This window comes from Pinus tabuliformis, chromosome J (assembly GCF_031772625.1).
Source record: "Pinus tabuliformis cultivar Carrire ecotype Pingquan chromosome J, CPIR1, whole genome shotgun sequence".
Classification (NCBI taxonomy): domain Eukaryota; kingdom Viridiplantae; phylum Streptophyta; class Pinopsida; order Pinales; family Pinaceae; genus Pinus; species Pinus tabuliformis.
The window spans coordinates 1,180,514,270-1,180,536,250 of NC_142295.1; the positions used below are offsets into that span (position 1 = coordinate 1,180,514,270).

The 21,981-nt window shown below is 39.8% G+C and overlaps 1 protein-coding gene across 3 annotated transcripts in view; it reads right to left on the reverse strand.

Moving 5' to 3' along the window:
- Nucleotides 1-21,981, reverse strand: part of LOC149231281 (haloacid dehalogenase-like hydrolase family protein) — a 574,449-nt gene that overhangs the window by 278,034 nt on the left and 274,434 nt on the right. For 2 of the 3 annotated variants that reach the window (XM_089379150.1, XM_089379149.1), the window contains exon 15: nucleotides 13,024-13,146. The exons of the other annotated variant lie outside the window; for it this stretch is intronic. In XM_089379150.1, the coding sequence (XP_089235276.1) occupies nucleotides 13,024-13,146 (123 nt within the window). The remainder of the gene's footprint in view (nucleotides 1-13,023; nucleotides 13,147-21,981) is intronic. 3 annotated transcript variants of the gene reach the window in all.

Below are 21,981 nucleotides of genomic sequence, written 5' to 3' on the forward strand. Positions count from 1 at the left end.
GAAGAAGTTGCTACAAGAATGGGTCACTAATGGTGAAAAGGTAGTAAAGGAAACTCATGATGAGAACAAAAGAAATGTTAATCATGATTCCATAGACGCTAATGTTGGATCGAAGAATCACCATATTCCAAAAATCGATATGAGGAAGTTTGATGGCAAGGATCCCGCCACATGGATATTACAGATGGAGCAATTCTTCGATCTCAATAATGTGCAAAACACACAAAAGGTACGTATGGCAACTGTATATTTGGAACCAAATCAGTTTGTATGGTATCAATGGCTTTGCTCTCGTAAACAATTTATCACTTGGGCAATTTTTACGGAAGAATTGATAGCACATTATGAAGATACAAAAAGCAACACTTTTTTTAGCCAATTGATAAGTCTCAAACAAAAGGGTTCAATAATGGAGCACATTGAGGAGTTCCAAAAATTGAACATAAGGGTAAAAGATATTCCAGAGGAGCATAGGATTGATGTGTTCATAGGGTCTTTAAAGGATAATATCCAACATGATGTTCGCCTTTGGGAACCTGATTCATTAGAGAAGGCATTCAGGTTAGCAAGAAAAATGGAAAGCAAAATTATGGCAACCAGGAAGCATACCACTCACAACTATAAAGACGGAAGTGTTGTTGCCCCTAGTCTTCCACAACCTATAAGGTTGACACCACAACAATTGGAAGAAAAAAGAGCAAAAGGGCTTTGTTACAATTGTGATAGCAAATACACTAAAGGTCATAAGTGTGCTGAGAAGAAATTATTCTACATAGATTGTGAAGAGGAAGAAGAAAAGGAGCAAGAAAGGTCAAAAGAAGAAGATATACTCCAGGAACAAAGCCTAGATGAAGAACAAATAAATCCGACCATATCTTGTAATGCATTGGCGGGAATTACCACTCCTCAAACCATCAAGATAGAAGGACAAATCAAGAAGAAAAAGGTAATAGTGTTGATTGATTCAGGAAGCACCCACAATTTTATTCATTGTAGGGTAGCAAAAGAATTGAATTGCTTCCTATATCCAGCACCAGAGTGTCAAGTGATGATTGCAAATGGAGGAACAATAAATTGCTCTGGAAAGTGCCATAATATCAAGCTATCCATGGGAGAATATGTATTGACTAGCCCAATGCTTTCCATTCCAATGGGAGGTGCTGATGTTGTACTAGGAGTCCAATGGCTACAATCCTTGGGTACAATAGCTTTTAATTTTCAAGAACTTTTCATCAAATTTTCTACGGAAGGAAAGGAAGTTGAATTAAGGGGTATTGCAGGGAAACCAGGAAAGATAATCAGCTCTAATGGTATGACAAAGCTTCTAAAAAAGGAGCAAAGAGGTGTAATTGCACAATTATGTTCGCTAGATGTTTCCACATTGGAATCATCTATTTCTCCAGATCTCCAAAAAGTCCTGGACAATCATTCCAAGGTATTTGAGACTCCCAAAGGTCTCCCACCTATGCGTGATCATGATCATGCTATTCATCTGATTCCAGGAAGTGTTCCTCCAAACATCAGGCCGTACAGATATCCCTATGTCCAAAAAAGTGAAATTGAACGTATGGTTGCAGAAATGCTAGAGGCTGGTATAATTCAACCGAGTCAAAGTTCTTTCTCAGCTCCAGTAGTATTGGTGCACAAGAAGGATGGATCATGGCGCATGTGTCCGGATTATAGGGAGCTCAACAAGCTCACTATTAAAGATAAGTTCCCCATTCCTGTTATTGATGAATTACTGGATGAATTGCATGGATCAATTTACTTCACCAAGTTGGATCTTCGTTCGGGATATCATCAAATCAGAATGAAGATTGAAGACATTCCGAAAACGGCATTTAGAACTCATGAGGGTCATTATGAATTTTTGGTCATGCCTTTTGGCCTTACCAATGCACCTTCAACATTTCAAGGTTTGATGAATTCAATTTTCAAACCATTCCTTAGAAAATTTGTGTTAGTATTTTTTGATGATATACTAATCTACAGCAAGTCTTGGAAGGATCATGTTGAACATGTTGACAGGGTGCTACAACTATTGGAGGAGAAACAATTATATGCAAAAAGATCCAAATGTTTCTTTGGAGTCCAGGAGGTGGAATATTTGGGTCATATTGTATCTCATGAAGGAGTTAAGGTAGACCCTAGCAAAATTAAAGCCATTAAGGAATGGAAAATCCCCACATCCATAAAGCATCTGCGAGGATTTCTTGGGTTGACAGGGTATTATCGCAAGTTTGTTAAGAATTATGGGAGAATAGCAGCACCTCTAACAACATTATTGAAGAAAGATTCATTTTCATGGACTCCGGAAGCAACAAAGGCCTTTGAACATCTTAAAGAGGCAATGTGCCAAGCACCGGTCTTAGCTACACCGGACTTCACAAAAACCTTTATTGTGGAATGTGATGCTTCAGGAAATGGAATTGGTGCTGTTCTAATGCAAGATGAAAGACCCATTGCTTTTGAAAGTCGTCCAATCAAGGGAAAGTTTTTAAGCAAAGCTATTTATGAGAAGGAAATGTTGGCAATACTCCATGCACTTAAGAAATGGCGACCCTACCTAATGGGAAGACACTTCAAGGTAAAAACGGATCATGATAGCCTTAAATACTTTTTAGAACAAAGATTATCCTCTGAAGAGCAACAAAAGTGGGTCACAAAGATGTTGGGTTATGACTTTGAAATCATCTACAAAAAAGGGAAGCAAAATGTGGTGGCAGATGCACTCTCAAGAAAGGATGAGGATGTGGAAGCATTGTTGTGTGCCATTTCTATTATCCAACCAGATTGGATAAACGAAGCAAGGGAGGAATGGAAGAATGACGAAGAAGTGTGGGCACTTATTCGAAAGCTACAACAAGATTCCAGTACTTCTGATACATTTAGCTGGAAAAATGATTCGTTATGGTACAAAGATCGCTTATACCTCTGTAAGAATTCCCAGCTAAAACAAAAGATTCTTATGGAATTGCACACTTCTCCCTTAGGAGGGCACTCAGGATTTTTAAAAACTTACCACAGGGTTAAGAAGGAATTTTTTTGGGATGGCCTTAAATCAGATATTCAAAAGTTTGTGGCGGAATGTTTGGTTTGCCAACAAAATAAAGTTGAAACAATTAAGACACCGGGTCTATTACAACCTTTATCCATTCCAAGCCAACGTTGGGAGGAGGTTTCAATGGATTTTATCACAGGTTTACCCAAGTCTGAGGGAAAGAGTGTCATCATGGTGGTAGTTGACAGACTTACCAAGTATGCACACTTTTGTGCATTATCACATCCATTTAAAGCCAGTACAGTTTCTACTGCATTTATGGAAACAGTTCAAAAGCTACATGGAAACCCAAAGATTATTGTAAGTGACAGAGATCCCATTTTCACTGGAAATTTTTGGACAGAATTATTTTCTTGTCTTGGTACTCAGTTAGCTCATAGCTCATCTTATCATCCTCAATCTGATGGGCAAACTGAGATAGTAAACAAATGTTTGGAAGGATATCTTCGTTGCTTTGTATCTGATAAACAGACACAATGGGTCAAATGGTTGCCTCTGGCTGAATGGTGGTATAACACTTCCTTCCATACAGCAACAAAAATGACCCCATTTATGGCACTTTATGGGTATCAACCACCATCCATCACATCATATTTAAGAGAAAATTCTAAGGTTCAGGCAGTGGAACATCACATCGAACATCAACAACAAGTCCTCCAACTCTTAAAGGATAACCTCGTGTTGGCACAAAATAGAATGAAACAACAGGCAGATCAACATCGCAGTGAAAGAAGTTTTGATGTAGGTGATTGGGTATTCCTACGGCTACAACCATATAAGCAAATGTCCCTAAAGCAAGCTAAGAAGGATAATAAATTATCACCAAAGTATTATGGTCCGTACAAGGTGTTGCAAAAGATTGGTACTATGGCATACAAATTGGAGCTTCCTGCAGCTTCTCGATTGCACCCAGTTTTCCATGTTTCATGTTTAAAGAAGGTTATAGGTGACAAGCTCCCAATTCAAACAATATTGCCAGAACTTGACGAGGAAGGAAAAATTATATTGGAACCGGAAGCAGTCACAGAAACAAGAACTCGACAGCTACGAAATCGATCAATTTCAGAGTATCTTATCAAGTGGAAGAACTTATCCGCTGAAGATTCCACATGGGAGGATGAGAATTTTATGCAGAAGTATCCAGAACTACTCAAGCGTTGAGGACAACACTTTTTTGAAGGAGAGGGGCATGTTGGGTCCCTATAATACTAGTGATTACCCCATTACTATTGTAGTTATACCCCTTATTTATATTGTTGTGCCCCTATTACCCCCATATTGTTATTTCTGTGCCCCATAGAATCCCTCTATTTTTATTTTTGTGGCTTTATATTATTATTGTTAGGTCGGCTGGATTATATTGTGACTCCTTAGACTCCTATATATAGAAAGGAGGTTTTGTCATTTGGATCATCGAAGAATTGTTCATTTATGTAATGTAAAGGAGGTTGCCCCCTCGAAGAGGCTGAATTCTAAGGCGTTGATCTATCTTTTCTATCTTTTCTTGAGCTGGTTTCATAACATTTCGCCACTCAGTGCTATGGGCAGCATGATGCAGCATATTGAGAGGGAGTTGCAGTACAGATGCAACAGTGACAATGGCAATGTCATGGGCAGCGATACAGGTTGTAGCAGCGCAATGGATGAAGGGCAGCAAGCCAAGCATCAGCAGCGCAGAGGACCGATGTTGTGAAACAGTGTGATACTTCTGCTAGGAAGTATTGCTAGAGCACATTCCTCGCTAAGAGGGAGTTTTAATTTTTGGGTAGCATCAGATGTGCTCTAGCTCTGAAATTTTGTGGAGGGACTAGAACACATGAGATCTCCAAGACCCAGAAATCGTTTGGTGAAATTCCACCCGGATTATATTTTATTACAATAATTAATATTTTTAATGGGGTTCCTAAGTCTAAACTTAGGAAGATAAAAATATTAATGGGTATTAATAAAAATATGGGTGAGAAGCTTCTAAGAGAAGAGGATCAAGTCTGTTTTAATCTTAGCCGTTGATTAGGGACTTAATCTCGGCAGTCGATTCATCAACAAGAAAAGTATAAGAGGAGGCTTGAGTATTAGTTGGAGATACACCAAGTGATCAATCATTTCGATTTTTTTGGGGCGTGGTTTGTTGACAAAATCGAACAAGTGATCTGAGTCGCAGTGAGGGGCATAAGTAGAGATTTGGATCGGAAAGGAGTTCCGAGCCAAAGAGTACGTGGCAGAGAGGCAGCAGTAGCATCAGAGAAGCAGCGCAGAGGCCTACGCAGCCCAGGAGGGGCTCACGCAGTACTGACACAGGCCAGGGGGGTCTCTTGCAGTGGCAGTGCAGAGTATTCGCCAGAAGTTTGAGGATTTTCCGGAGAAGCAAGGTTCTGAGCAGGGAGGGCCGAACAACAGTCTTCCTCCAGCGAATCGATCCAGTAGAAGGGGTGACGAAGTCTCCTAGAGGCAAGATGGTGGCCAAAGCAATGATTGCTCAGGGATTTCGCAGTGTTTGTCCAGAGTCAGATCACTCGTTGGTTCGACTGTGACTTGGGGAATGAGGTAAACCCTCGTATGTATTTCTTACTGTCGTGATTTCTCTGAAAGGTTGGCCGGTGTGAGAGGCAACATGTTGTACTCAGATTCTGCTTGCTTAATAATACAAACCCTCTATCTGCTACACCAGTTTTCCCGCATTGGGTTTTTCCAAGGATGTGTTGTCCAAAAATAACAGTGTCCCTTGTGTGTTTGTCTCATCTATTGTTTCAGTTTATGATCTGTATGTCAGTGTAGTCTGCAGTAGTGTTTTTCATCACTGTTTATAAATTAAATAACTTGTTGAATGAAATAACAAGTAGGAGATGCTAAACCAGTGACTGCAGTAGGATTTCTGTTTGTAAAGATTCAGAAATTTTCACGTCCTGTGTCCCGTATTTTACGTGTTGGACACGAAAACGGCCCTAAAACGTGTCGAAAACGTTTTTCACCATGTCCTGTAAAATGTAAAACGTATTCGCCGTTTTCGTCGTGTCCTGCATCTAGAAAACGCATATTCCGTTGATACAAAACGTTGCCTGCATAAGCTGCAATGGTTTTTGAAAGAAACAAATAATTTTTGAGTGGGGCAGCTTAATGATCAAGTCTAGGCCCTAATATTGATATGCTATTCATGGTAATGTTAAATTCTTAAAGTAAAAGTGACATTCTCCTTAATCTTCATTTTCATCCTTTTACTTAAATTCAATGGAAACATTGCAATCCTCCAATCCTGAAATCTTGAAAAACTGATAAGTTTGCTGCATTTTGAATGAAATCTAAAATTCTACTTTCTCCATATGAAATCCAATGAGGCCGGAACCACTCTCAAACATCCTGAGTCATTTCATGGTAATGTTAAAAATTTAAGTAAAAGTGACATTCTCCTTAATCTTCATTTTCATCCTTTTACTTAAATTTTTAACATTACCATGAAATGACTCAGGATGTTTGAGAGTGGTTCCGGCCTCATTGGATTTCATATGGAGAAAGTAGAATTTTAAATTTCATTCAAAATGCAGCAAACTTAGCAATTTTTCAGGATTTCAGGATTGTAATGTTTCCAGGTGACACCACCTACCCGGGCTACCCCTGCCACCAATAGAGGACGTGGTCTACCTCCTATAGCTCCTACTTCTAGTTCTTCAGCTTCTAGAGCATAGCAAAATCCACTGCCAACTCCACCAACACCAGCATCTACATCTAGAGGGAAAGGGAAAGCTGTGGCATTTTCTCGCAAGAGGGGCAGAGGAAATCAATAGAATTAGACTTTAGTTATTTTCTTATGTGCTTGTAAGTTGTACATGAACAATGAACATTGAATATTCAAGAATCAAGACCAAGCATATCACATTCTAATTTCTAAATAGTAAATTTTGATTTTTTTTTTTTTTTTTAAAGTGAACTATGAACTTTGAGAAGTAATTATATTTTAATTTCATTAGATAAGCTACGACCTGCAATTTAATATGGATAAAAAACTATATTTCGGTATATATATATATATATATATTATTAAATATATATCAAACATGTCCTCCGTGTCCTGTTTCCAGGTCGCTGCATTTCGTATTGAATACTCGTATTTACGTGTCCTCCGTGTCTCGTGTCTCGTGTCCTTGTGTCATGTGACTTAGGAGCAGATACATATTGCAAAAGAACCAGAATTGCACAAGATAAGAATTTGAGTTAAGGCACGTATGATGTCTATGCTGCATGCCGAGTTAACATAGAGCTTCTCTCTAGTTAAAGCAAAGAAGTAAGGGACAAAACTCATCCTCTATCAGTCACACGTGCAAGAAAGGAGAGTCTACTACAGCAAGCCGAAGACTACAGTCAAGGAGACCGAAAAGTTCAGATCTGAGTTGGAGAAGTGAAGGCTAAATTGCAGAAAGTTGACTTGGTCTTGGAGAGGTCATTTTGGTCAAGGGTCTAGGTCATGGTCTTGGTATTCGTAAATTGGAATCTCTATAAGAAGAATTTGTTCGAGTTTTCCTTTCAAAGAGAGAGATTTTGGCCCTGGCTGATAGCCTATGTTCTGTGTCTCTTGTCTCTTTATGGTTTATGCATTGGTAGTTGTTTGATGAAGAAGAACACTAATAACCTAAGTAAAAGAAGATCCTAATCTAAAGAAGTAAAAGAAACAAAGCTCTCACAAGCATTTACTAATAGAAGAGAAATCACTTAATCTCTATGCCCTAGATTTCTCAACAGAAAGAAAGTTTTCTAGGTCAGCGAAGGGGGATAGTTCTATGTAGTACCTAGGGTTACCTTAAATTTTAGGTTAAGGGGTTACTACAGTTTGTCTCTTGGAGAGTCCTGATCTCGCTATCCTTGGAAAACTATTGGAGGAAGTCTCTTTTGATTTGATTCTATAAGAAGAAGTCTAGGTTGCACGAAACGGGGAAATGGATACGAGTTTCCGAAACGGGAACCGATAAGAAACGCGACCTCCCCAAATTTTGGAAACGGGGAAACGCGATATATATATATATATATATATATATATATACTAGGACATTTAAAAAATATGTGCAATAATAAAGCATATATGATACATTCTAATTTATTACATTATGATAAAATTGTCAATTGTCAATGCATAAACTATAAGTCTCTAAATTTACATCACATTTACTCATGAATGATCACATAATGAAAATAGAAATATCCAAAATCAGCCACGAGAAATTTCTAATTTCTTGTCCCATGCTTGATTGGGAGTCTCCTCCTACATAGTCGAACGACCTTAGCAATGTTGTGAAAAGCGCGATCGGGATTTAATTGGCGGGGGGAACGAATTGGAAAAAATCGGAAAAATTGGGAAAAAATCGTTTGGTACAAAAATATTCTTTTTTTTTCAATTTTTTTTAAATCTAAACCATCTACAACATAAAATAAATACATTGACACATAAATATGATAAAAAAAACTAATATATAAGATGTTTAATATCATTTCTAGCGCTAAAATCACACATAACATTGAATCATGTCCTGAATAGTAAGTCCTGGCTCCTGAGTCCCAACTCAGCCTCAAAATATCAACAAAAAATATGATAATGTATCTCATCATGTCATAATGTCATATGCAATAAAATGAAAGTCTAATCCTATTGATTTCCTTTGCCCCTCTTGCGAGAAAATGCCACAACTTTCCCTTTCCCTCTAGATGTAGATGTTGGTGCCCGTGCTGGTGGAAATGGCAGTGGAGTCTGATGTGCTCTAGAAGCTGAAGAACTAGAAGTAGGAGCTATAGGAGGTAGACCACGTCCTCTACTGGTGGCAGTGGTAGCCCGGGTAGGCGGTTTCACCTCCTCCTCCTGTTCCTCCTCCTGCTCCTCCTCCACCTGCTCCTCCGCTTGTTCCTCTTCCTCCTCCCCCTCCACTACATCCTGCACTAATCAATCATCAGTAGAATCCATGAGAGGCCTCTCGGCCTCAACCCTCCATGCAGCAGTGGTGTCAATCCCATCCAATGAGATGGCATCCACATCAGGTGTCCTCTCAAGTTGCCTCACCCACAATCAAAGATTGTAGTAGACATAGACCATGTCATTAAGTCGCTGGGACTCCAACCTGTACAAAGATCATGAAATAATAAATAATAATTAATATTATAAAAAAATATTGTTTAATGAATTCAAAAATTTATTTGGAAATTTGCAATATTTTAAATGTTTAAGTGTTAACCTGTTGCGCTTCTTGTTGTGTATTTTTTCAAATACACTCCAGTTGCGCTCACATCCTGAGGAGCTGCATGTTTGGCTGAGGATGCGAATGGCAAGCTTTTGCAAAAGGGGTACCCTGCCACCATACATTTTCCACCATGCATCTACAACAAAATTACAAATAAAATTTTAAATAAACATAAGAAAAAAATGGAATTTGAAGAGACAATGAAATTTGAAACAAAGTTACAAACTAAAATATACCTGGCATTTTAATCGTCCTATCAGTGATAGCCATCTCAAAGCCAAATGTGCCACCTGCCATCTTATATGTCTCAATTTTTTTAGAGATCTCTATACGTTGTTCTGGAGATCGCACCATCTTCTGGACACAGGATAAGAATCCATCCATGATCTTAGCATCAAAATCAAACCCACATGCATAAGAAAATGCAGGGTTCAGGAAAAGCCCAACAACATGAATGGGACGATGGAGTGTGTTGTTCCATCGCTCATCAATTACTCCCCATAGAAGGAGTTGTTTCTGAAACCCATCATCTCCCTTGTCATCATAATAGGCCTGAATGGCTTCTTTGGCCCTGTCCATGGCTTCATACAAATAGCCCATTGCGGGCTTCTCACCATCAACCAATCGAAGAACCTTTACCAAAGGTTCAGTAACGGCGCACACCTCCTGCACTCCCGCCCAGAAGTCTCCCTGATATGAAACTAGTCTGCATACAGCCTCTCCTTCTGGTTTGCGGCTCATTGACAAAGCACGCCACTCCTCTGAAAGAAACATTCTCTTCACATCCCACATAGAATTCAAGAGGGATTGAAGAGATATGAAACTCGTGGCAAACCGTGTAATGGCGGGGCGCACCAACTCTTTGTTGTTGGTGAATCTTCTCATCATGCTAAGCACAGATGTATGATTATATATAAATTTTGTGATGCTTTTTGATGAGTCAACAATATCTTTAACAAAGGGAATTTTCCCTATGTCCTCTAACATCAAATCAATACAATGGGCAGCACAAGGTGTCCAAAATAAAGTAGGATGCCTGTCCATAAGCATTCTACCAGCAGCAAAATAATTTGCACCATTGTCCATTATGACTTGGACAACATGTTGTTCACCCACCTCCAAAATTAACACATCCAACAAATCACATAAAGTTCTTGCATCTTTGATTTGATGAGATGCATCAACAGATTTGATAAACATAGTCCCCTTGGGACAACTAACTAAGAAGTTTATAAGGGTTCTCCCCTTTTGGTCAGTCCAACCATCTGACATAACAGTGCATCCTGTTTGTGCCCATGATGCCCTAAAATCCTCCAATCTTTGGGTGCAGTCACACTTTTCATTTTGAAGAATCCGGCCTCTGAAATCATGATAAGAAGGGATTTTGTACCCCGGGCCAACACTGGCAATAGCATCAATAGTAGGTTGGAAAAATGGATTATTCCTTACAACGCTGAAAGGAATATCACTCCAGAGGAGAAATTTTACCATCAACCTGTCAGCTTGTTCTTTATCAGTTCTTTTTAGCATTGAACCGATAGATGGTTGTGAACCAGGTGTGGTTCGAGGAACAAAAAATGATGATGCAGCTACCGGATTGACTGATGCTGCAGTAGAACCAATGCCACTTGGCCCACTTCCTTCAACTGACCTTTTTAGTTGCCTTTTGAGTTCTTCTTTAGCCTCTCTAGTGTGCTCTAATTCTTCCAATGCTCTCATGGCTCTTTGGATAATTTCAGGATTTGTATTTATACAGGGCCCCATAGCATGTCCAGGGATTTGTGCAAGGTGAAACTTCAACCTGTACACCCCCCCTGTATATCTCCTTTCCAAACAACTTGCAACTCAAGTTTTGTCTATCATTCGGAGCTTTAGGTTCACCATATTCCCAAAAAGGATCCAATTTCCTTGGCATGTTTGTTTTTGAACTTTGAATTTGCAAACTTGAAGTCTTGAATGGTGTTTTGGTGCAGTTGTGAACCTATGGGAAAATAAGGATTAGGATTACAATTTAGCATTTACAAAATTACAAGTTACAAATTACAATTTAGTATTTTAATTTTTAATTTTTACATTGATGATTGTACAATGAAAATCCAAGCTACCCATAACCCAACCTAAAACAACCATTCCAAAGTTCAAAGTTTCAAACCCAAATTACCCAACCATTCTAGAATCCAAACCCAAGTTACCCAACCAAATGGCAAATGCCAAAAACAATGAAAAAAACATAAACAATGTTTAAAAAAAATGAAAACAAAAAAAAAAAATGGTTCCCATAGTCATACCAAGTTACCCATCCCAAATCAATGAAGAAATACAATTTTTTTTTTTTAAACAAAAGACAAATGGTGCCCATACCAAGTTTCCCAACCAAAAACAATGAAAAGCATATAAAAACAATGTTTTTAAACAATGAAAACAAAAAAAATTAATCTTCATACCGTTTCCATGGAGAAATCGGTGGTCTCCTCTTGATTTTCTCCTCTAAGCACTTAGATTTGGCTGAAAACCCTCTTCAATGGTCTCCAAGAGCTCCTCCTCCCTCCACGCGCGCGACTGTCCAAATGACCAATGAAAAACCAATTTTTTTTTTTATAAAATCGTGCTGTCCCGTGCCCCCGCGATTTTTTCGAAAAAAGCACGAGTTTTGAAAAAAAACGCGATTTTTTCAATAAAAATCGGCAAAAAAAAAATTAGGTGATTTTTCATATAAAACTTGTCCTGACGATGAACCACACTGGTTGGTTCGAAACGCGTCGACAAAAGATTGGTTATGTGATTTTGCCGAAGATTTTCTAAACAATGTTATGGATCACAGAAGTCTAAATTCCTTAATATATGAAAAATCGCGATTAAATCGGCGCGGGGAAAAAATCGCGATTTTTTCATTAAATCGCGATTTAATCACGCTTTTCACAACACTGGACCTTAGTGCTCTTGATTAAATACAAGTTTCATACCCTAGTATCCTACATGCTCTTCATTATTGGGAGTCTCCCCTGCATAGAGGGCTTGGTTCTCTTGATTAAATACAAGTTCCATACCCTAGTACATGATAAAATCCACTGTAAACATTGCAATCCCAATCAAGAAGTTCTTGTGGGTTTTCCACTTTGGAGGGATTTTGTCCTGGCTTGGAACCTAATTCTAGTGTCTCTCTTTTATGGTTGCGATCTTGATGTTTTGGCATTTATTTGATGATAAGAACATAAGCATAATAATGAAGAAGATGAACATAAATCACAAATAACTGTCAGGAATGGAAGATGGAATAATAAGCTGCTATAATATCAATCTTCCAACAGTAACCTCGTTTGAGAAGCTGTCACTGGATGGGGGTGTGTATCCAAGTCAAGGATGAAAGTTGTCCTCTCATTAAGGATGCCAAAGATGTCTCAATGTCTGCATATTAGACCTTATTGCAGCTTTCACTGCATCAAGGAAGCTGTCTCATTGATTGTGCATTCTACCATTTGCTTCTGCATATTATCCTTCCTTTGTACATATTATTTTCTGTTAATACAAGTAGAAATACTGGATTAAGGAAGCCGTCTCATTGACTGTACATTTTACTCTCCACTTGTACATTTATACTCTGTACATATTATTTTCTGATTAAAACAAGTACTAATTCTGCAAAAAATACATTCATTTTAAAGACAATATTCTATTACAAAACCATGTCAAAAACCAAGGGAAACACATAAGAAAATATCTTGATATCAAGGGAAATGTTTAACTTACTTGACGATGGCCCTCGCCTGCAAGTTGTGCTAGAAGTTTTCCATTTGGACTGACTACTACAAAAGTAGGCCATGAGCTTACTCCAAGCTCTCGCCATAAAAACATATCCCCATCATTAACCACCTGCTTTAGTTTAGGATATTTGTGTTTAGTCCAAATTTTATGTCATGGAAGTGGAGAGACAAAAATAAATAAATAAATAAAACCAGAAAGAGGACAACAAATCTTATATATGTTTCAACTTTCTCCATTCATCTTGTATGAAAGGCATAAATGTTTAATGATTCTAAAATTATTTGTATCAAAATATAGTCCTCTGAATGCTTTCTAACCAAGAGTGATTAAATACAGCAACTCTGAGTTAACAGCATAAAAGAGACATTATCTAAAACAAAACCATCCAATTAAAAAAGGATATCAACAAATACCACACTATCTAAATAGCATCGCAACGTTAAATATTGCAATCACTGCAATTTTGTAGTAATTCATTTATTGTATTTGATAGGAACCCCAAAAAAGAATACATAGGTATAAATCATATAGGTTCCACATAAGGGCATATAATGAGTTTGGTAAAATGCACGCAATAATTGTATAACCACATACGAAACATTAAGCAACTAATATTGTTATGATAACAACAAAATAGATGATGATAGGGTCCAAGCTATTGAAGTTGATTTCAACAATGAAGAACTGACATATGCAAACAATCAATTTCATTTATGATAAGATTCAACTATTACATGGAAGTCTTGGAAAGGAAAGCGTTAAGAAATCTAGGGCAGCTAGATTAGGTGATTTCACTTGCTTCGATAATTGCTTGTGATGTATTTTTACTTAACTTGATTAGCTTCTTCTTACACTCCATTATTATTAGTGTTCTTTATCATCAAACAACTACCAAACAATAAAATCAAAGAGACAATAGGACAGAAGATGTAGGCGATCAGCCAGGGCCAAAACCTCTCCAACTGAGAGGAAAACCGACAAGAATTCTTCTCTTCTTATAGAACTTCAATTGACAAATTCCAAGACCTATGACCCTTGACCAAGACCTCCAAGACCAAGTCAAACCTTGATTCCAGCAACTTCTGCAATTTCGACTTGCCCAATAGATTCTTCTGGAACTTTGCCCTGTCCAACACATTCTTCTGGAACTTCGCCCTGTCCAACACTTTCTTCTGCAACTTCGATATGCCCAACAAACTCTTCTGCAACTTCGACCTGCCCATCAAATTCTTCTGCAACTTCAACCTGCCAAAAAAATTCTTCTGCAACTTCGACCTGCCCAACAAATTCTTCTGTCTAGCATATTCTTCTACCCAGCAAATTCTTCTGCCCAACAAATGTAGAAACCCTAACATGAGAGAGAGAGAGGCCCAAAAACTTCAATCTAGTTCTTCTCCTTCCTTTTTCATCCTTTTTCCAACTTCTGGCTTGAGAATATCGAACTTGATTGAGTGAGTCACAATGAGGTCAAGTTCCTTCTTATTTATGAGCTTGTGAGGGATATGATTTGTTCTCTTTAGGCCGACTTGATCTTTGTGCCATGACGAGGTCTTGGAGGGTCTTTTGATTCTATTTTGTCTTGAATAAATTTTCTTTACAATATGTAACATGCCCAGTCTTCAACAGATGACAATGACTCAATTGACTTTATGACAAACCTAGAAGCACTCAATGGGTGCTTGACCTAAAAATGAATTCCCTTTGAGCATGAAACCCATGCCTCAAGAATAATAATAAATTTATTTTTATCTTTCATTAAATACATAAAATCTTGATTACATATGCCATTATGAAGACTGAACCGAGTTATATATTTCAACACTCCCTCTTAACTAGGAAGTTATTCATAATCCATATAAGGTACTTGGACATTCTCAATCTGAAGAATTCTCATAAGAAGAGTCATATTGGTAACCCATCTCTATAGCATCATATCATCCAGCATTGTCACATAGCAAGGCCTTGACTAACAACTATATCTCTCCACAAGATCAGAGCACAATGCCGGCGAGACCAATGATTTATAGAGATCCTCATCATTGTCTCTCTCGGAACATATCACACCCGAGTTCTCTCAGAGTATGTTCCACCAAGACTATTCTTATCTTGGACTCCCAGTCCTCAAAGAATATTGGTCCTCTGCGACTACTCTTATCTTGGATGCCCTACCACATCCTCAAAGAGTATCGGATGCCAGATGCTTAGCCAATCCTCCATTCTTTCTTCCCAAGTGAAGACAAGAATGATGTGTGTATCTCTCCCTCTCAACTAGGGAGGATATACCCATCCCTATAAAGGAATGTTCTCAGGCTCCCTCTTATCCAGACACTTTTCTAGGCTCCCAGGGACTTGCTTCCAAGCTCCCTCTTAGCCAAGGACTTGTTTCCAGCAGCAACTTTTGTTCATTGGTGGAGATCATGGGACCTTCAGCTGCTTGTAGCGATCCTCCATTCGATGTCATGAAATTTATCTCTAATATTATGGAGCCTTCATCTTGTAGGGCATCAACCCTCCATCACTTTCCTCAAGACAGTCATGTCATCCTTCCCCTTATCGAAAAGTGATTTTCTAGTCCACATTTGGCTTTCCTTCATACAACCACCTCTTCCACATCATATTTCCTTTAGGATCTTCTATCCCACCACATGAGTGCTAGTTGTAGACAACATGTGCAAATCTTTTTCCGGTAGCCCTGCATTAACATATCCAAATGTTATTCAAAAATCAAAAAGAACATCAAATCAAAATTACCTTTTGTGATGGCCCTTCATCATGACATTTGTTTGCTTGCAATATTAACATCCTGCACATATATTTGACACATCTCCAAGATATACAATGTCAACGATCTCCTTCTTTTCCAAACTTCATCAAGGTCTTCATATCTTTCCCATGGAGATATCATAGTCAAATCTTTAGTCATTGGATTTTGATTGCCTTCTCCATAGTTGCATCTTTCATGATCTCTTCCTTTCTTTATTCACACATTGCTTCCCAGGAACTTCCAATCGTAGTTCCATCAATTTTATCAAACATATCATATTCCATATGAAAACTTATTATGTTGATTTCATCTAGTCAATATGTGAACCATGCCTTCATGCATCCTTCCAAAGGAGGAGATCCCTTTCTCTCGATAATGCTCATGAGGTAGAGAATTTATCCATGTTATCTGCAACTATATGACATGACTCAATTTATTAAACATATGCATACATACCTCTTTTCTCCTTTGGTCATCTAGACTTCCTTCAGTAGCTTCCTATCCTTGATTGAGAGTGCTTCAATCATCTTTGACATGTTGCATTCTTTTGTCATCTTACCATCATTCTTTCAAACAATGAATCCCATCCAAAGTGGAATTCTTAGCGAGACATTTGCTTCTCCCAAGAGATGAACCTTCCAATGAAGATTCTAGCTGAGGATCCTGATTATCCTCATCTTGCAGATGCTCCTTCCCAATGATGTAAGATGAGTTCTATACTAGATGACTCACTTCTACCCATAAGTACTACTTATTCTTTTAATGAGGTTATCAAGAGCTACTTCCTTCTAATAGTGACTGCCATAAACTTCAACTATCTTTCAAGCTTCCCATGAGCTCTTACTTTCAACCATATGCTATTGTGATGCCATCCCCTAAAATGATGCACCCTATCATGCTTCTAATGCTTCCTACCCTATTTCGGCCATATTTTCCCTCAATGGTAATGCTGCTGGGTAATTCGACCCACCTATCAATCCTGCTGCAAATGGCCCCCAAAATAGCTACAATCTCCAAAAGAATACTCCCCTAGACTCCTCATCAAGTTTCAGCCCTAAACTCACTTCACTCCTCAACCTCCAAGCATGCCTCCTCCAAGAGCTGTGCAATTCCTACGCTGCTACTGCTAAACCTTACCATAAACTCGCATTCCCTGCTACTGGTACGAACTAGAATAGATGGGACTCCCTCCTTGGGCTAGCACTCGAAATCCACCGAAGCAATGGTTGAGATTTCTGCCCGGAAACACTCTTGTGCTAAACAACACTTGCAGACTTGGCTTTAGCTCAAGCATGCTATGTCAAAGACAAATTCTCAAATATTCATGAATGACCAAAATGAGTGTCTCTTGCTCATTTTGTCCAAGCGCCTCCAAAATGCCCATGTGGGCCCAGCTCGACTTTCCCCCACCAACTTCGCTCCAATGGGTGCGTGTTTCCCTTGTGGGCCACATTTCACTATGGGTGGCCCCCGCGTTCCACTAGTGGCTCGATTTCCCTCCTCCATCTCCTAATGTTTGGGCTCACCTTTGACCAGAAATACACGTGGGGCGTAATATCCCCAATTTTGATTTTCAGCATTAGAGATGAGTTTGTGGGAGAGGACGCAATTCCGGCACCGAGACTTCAAAGGAAAACCACCATTCGCTCCAGCGGGGCGGCAACTACTGCGAACGGTGGATGCCTCGGTGGGCCTATTTTAGGAGGCAAGGTCGTCATTCAACTATTCTTTGGATTGGCTATAGGTAAATTTTATTTTATTTTATTTTATTTTTAAATCCTTTTATATATATAGACTTGTTTTTATATTTTTTTTAGTAATCCTTTTTCTTATTTTTTTTAATTATTTCCTATAGATATATATATATATATATATATATATATCTTTTTCAACTTTTCTTTTTCAATATCATTCCTTTTCCTTTTTTTCTCTTTTTTTTCAATTATTATTATTATTTACTTTCTTTCTTTTTTTTTAATGGCCAAAAGCCTAAATTGGCGGAAACTAGAAGAATGGAGAAAATCCAACTATGTAGTGAAACGCTTGATCACACAACAACAAAGTTGACAGAAGTTGATGGTCAAAGACAAGATCAGACTGGTTCTCTGCAGCGGTTGAGCGGTCAGAGGATCAAACAGCTTCGATACCAATGTAACAAACAAAGTTTGTATAAGCAACAGACCATTTCAGAAGATCCGAAATATATAAAGATCCATGATAGGACTATAATATATTATAGAAGAATATTTGAATACCAGTGAGATGATTGAGTTACAAATGAGGGTCTGCTTTATATACCTAGGCAGGTACTTTTTCATGAATGGCCATGTCCTTAGGGACATGCCTCTTGATTAACTAATTACTATTTAATGAACTATTCCTTATTATTATTATATTTATATTTTATTCATAACAGCTGGCTAATGATTCTGATCTTTGAAAAAATTTGTACACTACTTCCTTGGACTTGTGACAAAATGAGTACAACATGTGTTTTGTGCATGCTTATTTTACTATGATCTCTACTGACCTACTACATTTATGGTTGAAATTTTCTGAAGTATAATTGCTTAGTGATCTGTAATGTGCTAAAGTAAGAACAATATCATTGGAAGTAATTATTTTTAGCATAAAATTGTGCTTGTGCATATTGCACTTGAAAAATCAATAGAGGAAACTCCAAGAGGCTACAAAAGATAAGGGTTGCCATACAAATTTCTAGGACAGATTTCAGCAGCAACAGCAGGGCCTTTATAATAGGTTTTGGCAGGTGTTGATTTGTGGTAGCATCGGATGTGCTCTAGCCACGAAATTTGGTGGAGAGGTTGGGGCACATGAGATCTCCAATACCCAGAAAGGGTTTGGGTTGATTCTAAACAGTTCAGGAGATATTAAAATAATTAATATTTTTAATGGAGTCCCTAACTCTAAACTTAGAGAAAATAAAATATTAATGTGGATTAATATGAAACTGTGTTAGAATGGTCCAAAAGACATGGATCAAGCCAGATCTAATCTTTGCTGTTGATTAGGGACTTAATCTCGGCCGTTGATATGTCAACATGAAAAGTATAAGAGGAGGCTTGAGGGTCACTTGGAGAGTACACCAGAGTGATCAGTCATTCTATTCTCTAGAGCGTGGTTTGCTAAGAGAGAGAGAATTAGTGATCGGGAGTTGCAGCTGAGGGGCACTGAATACAGAGAGACAGAGAGGCAGAGATAGTGTGAAGAGAGCACTGCAGTAGCCGGGGAGAGTGACACAGAGCCAGCCAGGGCTCATGCAAGGCCACGCAGAGGTAGTCGGGAGCTACACAGAGCCTCGGAGAGGCCAGCGTTGCTGACGCAAAGGGCTAGAGGGCTGACGCAGGGCCTCCTAAGGCTGACGCAGACTCTGGGGTGACGCAGGGCCAGAGGGCGGAGAGGGGATGACACAGTCTAGAGAGAGACTGAAGCTGGGGTTTCTGGGACAAATTGGTGCTGAGGAGCTGCCAAAAGGATTATCTGGGGTTTCAGCCAAGAGATTTGTCAGAAACTGAGAGGTATTACTGCCAAGGAAATTCTCTGTTGGGTAGGCTAGTTTCGGCACCCAGATTGTAACCTGATATTGCTTAATAAGAAAACCCTCAGATAACTACATCGTTTTCCCACATTGGGTTTTTCCGAGGACATTGGTCAAAAAATAATGGTGTCATATGGTGTGATTGTTTCTGTTTAGTTTAGTTGTTGATCTGTAATATGTTGAGTATGCACAAGTGTTTATTTTCAGTATTTACATTGTAAATAACTTGTTAAGAAAAATAACAAGTAGATAGGAATAAATCAGATAAAGTGCATAGAGGGTTACGAACTAAGTAAACTTAAAAACTTCAACATGGTATCAAAGCTTGATTGCAGATCAGAGGAGGACTAAGGACATCAGCCGAGCGGAGCAATAGTAGCAGAAAACAGTTGTCCTGAGGTGACAGAAGTTGTTTCTAGCAGAGCAGCAACAAGGGAAGGGTGACGGAATGCCTGCGTCATCAAGGGTGAGCCGAGAAGAGGCAGTGCAGAGGCTAAGGAAGGCAAAGGGAGCCTCACGCAGAGCCACGCAGAAGCTGGGAGGGTTGACGCAATTGGCTGAGGAGGCTGGGTTGCTAGTGCCGGGATTGTGCAAAGCCTAGTAACCATCACCTTCAGGTTGCTGGGGTTTAGAAGGTTGTGGGAATATTGCAGAGTGGAGCTGGTGAGGTACTGTAGTCAGAACAGTGCTTGACAGAGCAAGGCAAAGAGGAGGGAGTTGCTACTGAGGGTTTCTAGCCGAGGAACCCAGATCAGTGGTGCGGTTACACAAGACGATCAGAGTAGGGGGCATCTCGATAGCGGCAGAAGGATACCAGGAGGGAAATCGGGACTCAGAGGGAGTCCAGAAGAGAACTTCCAGATGAGAAGTAGAGACTCAGAGGAGTCGAATAGAGAATTTCCAAGAGGGAAGTAGAAGAGCATCATGGCACTACACGGAGTAAGAGACCAGGATAGACTGGACAGAGGGTCGAACTTCGCAGTCTGGAAGGCAAGAATATTATCTGTACTTAACAGAAATCGTGTCAAGAACTTCGCCTTGAAGGTAATAGCTATCCCAATCGACCCCAATGATAACAACAAGTACGAGGAGGCAATGGCGAGGGCCAAGAGAATCATCCTTGATGGGGTCAAGAATCATGTAGTACCACATATTTTCGAGAAGAAACGGCCTATGAGATGAGGGAGGCTCTCAAGAAATTGTACCAGCATACTTCTGTGCAGAGAAGAATGCTACTTGAGAATCAGTTGAGGTCGTATCAGAGGAAGAAGTGAGAACTGATTGACACCTTCCTTGGAGGACTGAATGAGATCCGAGATCGGTTGACTGCTATAGAAGCCACGCTGGATCAGGAGTTGATGGTGAGGACAGCCCTGAATGCTGTCTCAGAAGACTGGGAGGTATTTGTCCAGAGTATACTGGGCAGAGGGACTCTCCCACCTTGGGACGAGATGTGGGAGGCTCTTCACCAGGAAGAGATCAAACGACAGTCAAAGATGGGTAGCAGCAGCAAGGGGATCGAAGTCAAACAAGAGAAGGAAGATGTTGCCCTAGCATCTGAGGGAAAGCAGGAAAAGCAGAAGAAGAAGGATCTCTCCAAGATCAACTACTTCCACTGTGGGGAGTTGGGCCACTATGCGACCCAGTCTCCAAGGAAGAAGAGTAAGGGAGAGTCTTCCGAGACTAAGGCAGCGCCAGCACGGGCAGAGAAGGAAGCTTTAACATACGATGACTGTGCCATGAGTGCACATGCACCACTTGAGCGGAAGTGGAGAGACATCGACCTATAGTCAGATGGACTACAGGCGATCAGGGGCAGGATCCTCGAGGTACCCAGCCTCTTGGATTAGACCTTGCTACGGGAGCCTCGAAGAGGAGTAGCAGGATTGGCTGAGTCAGGTAGAGATGGATGCGGATGGAGCAGAAGAGAGAGCTACAACGTAGGAGTCCCGAGACAACGCGAGGCTAGCAAGTTGCAGCAGTGCAAGAGGCACGGGAGTGTTGCACTAGTGCAGGATGGCACAGAGAGGTGTGCAACGGTGTGAGATGCAAGGAGTTGTTGCAGCAACATAGAGGTCAGAGAGGGAGCACTTGTCAGCGGCAGAGGGAGCTCCAGCATCAGAAGGGTCTTTAGCCCAACAGGGAGGTTAGGTTGGGAGATCAGTTACCTACTTCTCGGTAATTGAGTTGCAGTGCAGCAGTGGGCAGCACGATGCAACATGATGAGAGAAGGTGCAGTGCGGATGCAGCGCTGGGAGAAAGGACCAGTAGCAGCACAAATGCAGAGGGAGTTGTCGTATAGATGTAGCAGTGGCAGTGGCAAAACCATGGGCAGCAGTACAGGATGTAGCAGTGCAGAGGATGTTGGGCAGGAAGGCCTAGCATCAGCACAGGTACCGATGCCAGATGATCAGAGTAATACTCAGTAAGGTGTATTGCTAGAGCACAGTCCTCGCTAAGAGGGCGTGTTTATTTGGGGTAGCATCGGATGTGCTCTAGCTACGAAATTTGGTGGAGAGGTGGGGCACATGAGATATCCAATACCCAGAAAGGGTTTGGGCTTATTCTAAACAGTTCAGGAGATATTAAAATAATTAATATTTTTAATGGAGTCCCTAAG